Consider the following 8,212-nt stretch of genomic DNA (forward strand, 5'->3'; position numbering starts at 1 on the left):
ACCTTGTACGCATAATTAAGCAAAGACTCATTTAATTCTTAGATTTGTCATTAGAGAAGTTCAGGACATTTTCAAATATCACATCGGAGAGACCTAAGCCTAAGGCCCCAGGCAAATCTTTAATTTGAGGACTTACATAAATTCCTGGAAACTTTTATTTGTTTGTTTCTAATGTTATATTTTTTGTTTTCTAATTTTATCTTTTAACTATCTTTACATTAAAAATTTATTTTGTTTTAACTGACAAGTAATAATTTTGTATACTTATGGGGTCCAATGTACTGTTCTGATCTATGTATACGTTGTTGAAAGATCTAGTCAACCTATTAGCATATCTATCACTTTGCCAACTTATCTTTTTTAATGTTCATGTTAAAAATCTATTATTTTAGTATTTTGAAAAATATAATAACTTTTAGTAAAAAAAAACTTTAAAAGCTGAGTAAGATGTTTTGATATGGTAAAATCCCCTGAAAGATCAATCAATCAATCAATTTTTTAAAAAGAAAAAAGATGTAGAGCTTACAGACAGAGATGCAAAGCAAGACTTTAAGGAAGAAAGCTGGAGGAGGGGAGAAGGAGGAAGTACTGGGCAGTGAGCAGCCCTCTCCCAAGGGCTGAGAAGAGGCAGGTGCTTCCTCAGGACAGCAATAATCTCTGTTAATTGCTAGAAGGGCACAGATAGTACTAACCTCCCTGACTCCTGTTAGGCCTGGAAGTGATGTGTATGTGTTTTGGCAGATGCAAGCTTAGAAACCCAAGAGAAGCACAATTAGCCTCGTCCTTGGGTAGGGGCCTCCCCTCTAAGCATCCCAACTTCCCTCTGGTGGTTAGTTGGCTTGCAAGAGAATGCCCTTCCCACTTTAAATTAGGTTCACATTAGCAAATTATATGTATTTAAAAGATAGCTCGGGAATCCCATAAACCCCACAATACTGTAAACTCTTTTGCAAGAGTTTATGCAACAACCGAAAAGTCTGAAGAGTTCGCACAAGCCCGGATGCTTCCACAATTACTAACACAAGACTGCAGCTTCAGAAAGCCTCCATTATTAGGAAAATGGCGCAGTCTTTATGGCGCGATCTACACCCTGACATCATCCTAGGCTCTAGCCACCCCCCACCCCTGCATTGCTGGAAGCCAGGTAGCCACATGGCCCAACCACTGGTGTCAAGCTCCACCCCCATCCTAATGGGATTCGCTGCTCCTGCTTCCCTGCCTGCCCTCCAGCAAAGTTTTAAAAGGACCTGTTCCTGAACACGTGGCTCTCTTGGCTCAGCTCCTCTTCTCTTCTCTCTCTCTTTCTTCCTTTCCTCCATCTCTCTCTCTCTCTCTCTCTCTCTCTCTCTCTCTCTCTCTCTCTCTCTCCTCCTTCTCTCCCTTCCTTCCTCTCCCCTTCCCTCCAGCCTGCGGGGTTTTCCCCGTAAACCCTTTCCCTTACTGCGGCGTTTGGTGTGTTTTGTGACGACCTTACATCCATCATTCTTCAGGCGGTCCTTTTCATTCTGGTCGTGTTTTGTCGACCAGACACTGAATTCTCACTGCAGTTTCTTGAACGCATCTGTGTGTTTCGTTGCTTGTGGATGCACCCAAATCTTCTGTGCTGCCTGGACTGCTGTGCTCACTGCTGCGTGCAGCTCCAGGGAGTCCTTTGAGTCCATGCTGCTTGGCAGGGGAGTCACGCAGTGCCCAGAGGCAGCCACACCCTGCCTTGTCCCCCTCACCTCCCTTTCCCGCAACATCCTAAAATTGCCTCCTGCCAAGACCAGAAGGCCAGTCCCACACCAGATTCTAAGAGATGTGGGGCTGTTCTGCATGGGCTGTACTAGCTCACTGAGGACCCCTGCCAGCTGCCCAGCACTGAGGGAACAGCCATAGAGAAGGCTGGATCCTCACCAACTTTACCGAACCATTCAATCCAAGATGGAGCTGGAGAGCGTACAATGAAGACTCCCCAGGCAAAATCACATCAAACTCATTTTCCACATACACTTGGCTTTATTATCCTGCATCCTGAAACTGAAATACCCACGTTGTCACATCCCCAAGAAGGAAACCAACTCCAATAAACACAATGGATGAATTTCACCACAGAATCTGGAAGCTCACAAAGCACTGGTCTAGTGCAGTGAATTTTTGTTTTAGCTAAGACTGCATTGTGCATCACATCCTTATGAGTGATATCTGAACAGGCATAGAATATCCTAGGCCACTTGTCACACATGCATCTCCATCAGCCTGAGGGATTTCTGAAAGAGGAGGAAGAGAAAGAGAAGAGGGGACAGAAGAGTGCATGCATCGATTTACTGCTAGTACAAGAGTGAGGAATGTTAGGAGACAAACTACACATCAATACTAGATGTTCCACTCCCTTGGTGACTAGGTGGCAGAAATGGAGGCTCGCAGAGATGATGCTACTCTGACTATAGTACTGCTTTCAGAGAGATTTTGACCTTGAGAAAGTTCATTGAACTGTGTAATTTTTTTAAACATTTTATTTATTTGTTTGAAAGATAGAGCTACAGACAGTGAGAGGGAGAGAGGGAGAGAGAGGGAAAGGTCTTCTATCCACTGGTTCACTCCCCAACTGGCCGCAAAGGCTGGAGCTGAACCAATCCGAAGCCAGGAACCAGGAGCTTCCTCCAAGTCTCCCTCATGGGTGCAGGGGCCCAAGGACTTGGGCCATCTTCCACTGCCTTCCCAGGCTACAGCAGAGAGCTGGATTAGAAGTGGAACAGCCAGGACTAGAACTGGCACCAGTATGGGGTGCTGGCACCGCAGGCAGAGGATTAACCTACTGTACCACAGTGCCAGCCCAGAGCTGTGTAATTATAATGTGAGTAGTTTTTCAAACACCAGGTATGAAATAAAACTTCACAGCAAGAAATCCATGCTAATAAACTTTAAAAGGTTACTCATAGTGTCATAAATGTCTAAAATTTTCCCCCATTAGGTTTGCTGCTGATAAAGATTCTGTCTGAGGACAGGCACTTGGCATAGCAGTTAAGACTTTGCTTGGAAGACTGGCATCTCATATCTGAGTAATTGGGTTCAAGTCTCAGCTCCTTTGCTTCTGATCCAGCATCACACTAATGTGCACCCTGGGAGGCAGAAGAACCACCTGAAGAAGAATGATGGAGGCTTTCTGAAGCTGCAGTCTTGTGTTAGTAATTGTGGAAGCATCCGGGCTTGTGCGAACTCTTCAGACTTTTCGGTTGTTGCATAAACTCTTGCAAAAGAGTTTACAGTATTGTGGGGTTTATGGGATTCCCGAGCTATCTTTTAAATACATATAATTTGCTAATGTGAACCTAATTTAAAGTGGGAAGGGCATTCTCTTGCAAGCCAACTAACCACCAGAGGGAAGTTGGGATGCTTAGAGGGGAGGCCCCTACCCAAGGACGAGACTAATTGTGCTTCTCTTGGGTTTCTAAGCTTGCATCTGCCAAAACACATACGCATCACTTCCAGGCCTAACAGGAGTCAGGGAGGTTAGTACTATCTGTGCCCTTCTAGCAATTAACAGAGATTATTGCTGTCCTGAGGAAGCACCTGCCTCTTCTCAGGCAATCACCCGTTCCCCTTGGGAGAGGGCTGCTCACTGCCCAGTACTTCCTCCTTCTCCCCTCCTCCAGCTTTCTTCCTTAAAGTCTTGCTTTGCATCTCTGTCTGTAAGCTCTACATCTTTTTTTTTTTTTTGAAGATTGATTGTTTGATTTGAAAGCTAGAGCTACAGAGAGGCAGAGGCAGAGAGAGAGAGAAAGGTCTTCCATCTGTCAGTTCACTCCCCAGATGGCTGCAAAGGCCAGAGCTGAGCCTATCCGAAGCCAGGAGCCAGGAACCAGGAGCTTCTTCCGGGTCTCTCACACGAGTGCAGGGCCCAAGGACTTGGGCCATCTTCTACTGCTTTCCCAGGCCATAGCTGAGAGCTGGATCAGAAGTGGAGCCACTAGGACTGAAACCAGCACCTATATGGGATGCTGGGACTGCAGACAGCAGCTGCTACCAGCTACACCACAGTGCCGGCCCCTCTACATCTTCTCAGTTACACACAAATACTCTTTGTAACTCTACTAGATGATCAGTGTATGACCTTTAACAACATACCTGCTACTTTCACCAAGAAATGACCAACACATTATTTTTTAATTTATTTAAATTTTTTAGAGATTTATTTATTTACTTGAAAGTCAGATTTACACAGAGAGAGAAGGAGAGGCAGAGAGAGAGAGATCTTCCATCTGCTGGTTCACTTACCAGTTAGCTGCAACTGCTCGAGCTTTGTGATCTGAAGCCAGGAGCCAGGAACTAGAAGCTTCCTCCAGCTCTTCCCCCTCAGGTACAGAGGCTCAAGGACTTGGGCCATGTTCTACTGCTTTCCCAGGCCATAGCAGAGAGCTGGATTGGAAGTGAAGCAATGGGAATTGGAACTGGTACCCATATGGGATGCCGGCACTGTAGGTGGCGACTTTACCCACTACACCACAGTGCCAGCCCCAAAAGAATAGATTTTTAACATAAACATTAAAAAAGATAAGTTGGTGAGGTGATAGATATGCTACTTAGCTTGATTGGATCCTTCTACAATGTATACATAGATCAGAACAGCACATTGTACCCCATAAGCATACACTATTATTGAGATGTTAGACACCAGTGGGCCTGCGCAGGAGTACTGTGGGGCTCCATGGGATGCGCAGCCATGGAGCCCCCACGTCAAGGTCGGTCTGATAGCTGTTGCTGTGTCTTTATCACAAGGTGGATGTTGCTAGTTTCGGTTAGGGCAATGCTTTCCCACGGTCGCGACTTTCCAGAGGAGTTGAGAATGTTGTAAACAACAAGATGGCGTCGAGGACCGCGTGGTGAGCCTGCCTGCTGCGTGACACCTCATCTGATTGGCCCGAGGATGCGTGCACACTGCGTGAACAGACAGCGGATTGGAGTGTTCCGTGCATGGACTTGAGCCCGCTTGCAATTGGCCAGATTTTGTATATAAGCTGTGTGCTGAGGAAGGAGGGGGCTTTCCTGTCCACTCTCCTCCCTTCATTCTTTCTCTGTCACTGTTATTTTCTCATTAAAAGTCTACTGAAGACCGATAAGCTGCGAACAGTGTCATTCCTTTGCGGGCAAGGGAGCGGCAAGTACCATTCAGGGTGAAAGCTTCCTGGCTTTAATAAGCAGTCACCGTCTTGATGGCCCAAGGGAGCCTGGTCAGGAACTGATGCTGGTGCTTCAAGTTGGCCATTAAGCTGAGTGGGCCTAGAGAAGGCAGGAGGGACCAGATTAGTGGCCAGGGAGACTCATTGTACCGTTACTTGGACAAACAAGTGCCTTATACCAGCATGCAAGAGACAGACTGGGTCCTGATGGAGAAGCGCTGCTGGGACATTGACTTAGGTCCCCTGAAACAGATTCCAATGAACCTCTTCACCATGTATATTGCAGGCAATGCTCTCCATCATCCCCCTCAATGAGGGCGTGTATGATGGACGGGCAACCCATGCAGGCACTGATGGCTATTTCAGCCGCTTTAAAGATACTATAAAGTTGGCCAGCGCCACAGCTCCCTTGGCTAATCCTCCGCCTTGCGGCGCCGGTACTCTGGTTGGGGCACCGGATTCTGTCCGGTTGCTCCTCTTCCAGTCCAGCTCTCTGCTGTGGCCAGGGAGTGCAGTGGAGGATGGCCCAAGTGCTTGGGCCCTGCACCCACATGGGAGACGAGGAGGAAGCACCTGGCTCCTGGCTTCGCATGGGCGCAGTGCCGGCCATAGCGGCCATTGGGGGGTGAACCAACGGAAGAAAGACCTTTCTCTCTGTCTCTCTCTGTATTAAAAAAAAAAAGACGCTATAAAGTTGAAGGTAGTAATTTCCTCAGGGTTTGGTCTATTTTATTGGGAACCTGATGGGTTTGGCATTGGCTGTTTACAAGTGCTAGTCTATGGGATTGCTGCCAACACATGCATCAGATGGGTTAGCCTACACGAAGCACCCTGAGAGAATGGAGTTGGGTGGAAGAGGATTACTTTTTTTCATGAGTTTCTCACATTTGTGGAAATCACAGGGGTCAACACATCAGAGTGCAGTGGCTAAGCCTTGCCCTGGGAAACCACCATGACAATCATGGTATCTCCCTGCCAGGTACGTCTGAGGACCACTTCTGTGACAGTGAGCACCTGCCCTATGGATTTGCTTCTCACTAACATTCTTCTTTAGACTCCATCGGCTCGTAAGCACCCACTCAAGGTAATCACCGATCTGGAAAGAACCAAAAGCTCTTTCCCCCTGGAGAGACAGATTCCAGAAAGACAATATGTATATTACTGCTGTCATAAGGAAATTATACCACAAACCCTGACTGAAAATAATGTAGAAAACTTTATGTGTGTTTCCAATACAGAGTAAAACAACAAATACAAACAAACTCTATGTAAACAAAACAACAGTTGCTGCTAAATCAATAACCATACAGCATCTCCATTTAATAAATTATAGTTGAGAACAATGCCTAAAAACAAGTATACAGAATTACTATTTGTCAATTAAATGAAGTAATTTTTAAAGTAAAAAATGGTTAAAAGATAAAATTAGACCAACAAAAAAGTAGTTAGAAACAAACAAATAAAAAAGTTTCCAGGAATTTATGTAAGTCCTCAAATTAAAGATTTGCCTGGGGCCTTAGGCTTAGGTCTCTCCGATGTGATATTTGAAAATGTCCTGAACTTCTCTACTGACAAATCTAAGAATTAAATGAGTCTTTGCTTAATTATGCGTACAAGGTTCATTTTTCCTCCATTGCAACACTCGTGTAGTGATATGAGGACAGGACTGCCCTTCTTGAAATGGTGACACACAATCCTGACATACGCAGTCCTCTGATGAACAGACACTGGAATGAATACTTGAACACCCAGGAGAGAACAGACTCACAGCACTGCAAGCAGATTAGGAAGCACTTCTCCCCGCCCTGCAGCCAGAACACAACCGAGAGACTCTGGTGTCACTGATGATGAGCACGAAGGGGCTGAATGCTGGGAAACACGATGCCACAAGCACAGAGGTGTTCACGATCCACTGGCCTTGATTTGCAACCAGTGTCATCCACAGTGTCATCGTGATATATATTGAATAAAAGGTGACAAAGAAACTCACCAGGATTAGGATGATGTTGGTGGCTCTGACCTCATGGGAAGGCCTGGAAGAGAGTCGGTGCCTGTGAATATGTTGGACTCTCTGTTTATGTCTGTACAGGATAAAGATGGTTGAGCTGCTGGCCCAGATCATGAAGCCCAAACTTATGAGGTCAGGAGAAAAATACAGGATTGTATAAAATGAATCTAAAAGATTTCCACTTAAATGCCAAGAACAGTACCCATAATTATTTTCTATACTGGTATTTTTGATATTCAATGGACCACTCACTATTATAGGAAGACAAGAATTTACTAAAATATGCAGAACCCAGCAGAAGAAACAGCAGAAGCCAAGGAACTTTAGGGACCTTATCTTAAGCTCCATCCATCTCCAAATACTGGGGTCAAGTTTAATGGCCTGGAAACCATTGAAAAGGCAGATGGTACTGAAGGACACTCCTGTTGCCACTCTGTAAAAATAGAAGATAAGTTTACATCCTATATCATCCAGCAAATAATTCCATCCAAAAGCCGCCAAGGTCTGGGGTATACCTTTAGAGATAAGAACAATGGAATTGGCCAAGACCAGTTGATTGAGAAATAAATCTGTGGGCCTCAAAAGATGTCCAGTTAGCAGAGTGAAGTTATAAAGACAAAGGAGGGAGGAATTTCCCACAAGGCCAATCCCTGTCTGAGTGAGGAAGATAATCCCAATATCCAGGCTGGCAGAACACATCACAGCAAGTGCTAGAGGGCACAGGTTGCAGCTGAAGTGAGAAAGAATGAACAATCAAACAAATGCCAATGTGTCTCACTTTTCAATATGCAGCCTTTTCTCTATATTCTACTTTAAATGGTCAGCGCTTTCGTTCATGCATCCCAGGAAGCTCAATGAAGACTGAATTCTAAATAGCCTCAGTCTCTCCTTACAGTTGAAGGGGTGATGGGCAAGTGCCCCACAGTTTCTCTGGAGCTGCAGAGAGGAGTTGGGCAGATCTCTGTGCTTGGACGTGGACTTTTCTCTATGATACATTCTTACACAAAAGGCCAAGACACAGAATGAGTGTAGCATATGTCTCATT

At 45.4% G+C, this 8,212-nt stretch overlaps 1 protein-coding gene and 1 pseudogene across 1 annotated transcript; one reads left to right on the top strand and one right to left on the bottom strand.

Moving 5' to 3' along the window:
- The first annotated feature begins 5,192 nt into the window (after positions 1-5,192).
- Positions 5,193-6,115, top strand: LOC100350698 (ER membrane protein complex subunit 4 pseudogene; annotated as a pseudogene).
- Positions 6,116-6,942: 827 nt separating this feature from the next.
- Positions 6,943-7,866, bottom strand: ORYCUNV1R1639 (vomeronasal 1 receptor oryCunV1R1639). Its single transcript, NM_001167323.1, is given in 1 exon segment — positions 6,943-7,866. A coding segment is annotated over 1 exon segment (924 nt).
- Between the last annotated feature and the right edge of the window lie 346 nt (positions 7,867-8,212).

This window comes from Oryctolagus cuniculus, chromosome 18, assembly GCF_964237555.1.
Source record: "Oryctolagus cuniculus chromosome 18, mOryCun1.1, whole genome shotgun sequence".
Classification (NCBI taxonomy): Eukaryota; Metazoa; Chordata; class Mammalia; order Lagomorpha; family Leporidae; genus Oryctolagus; species Oryctolagus cuniculus.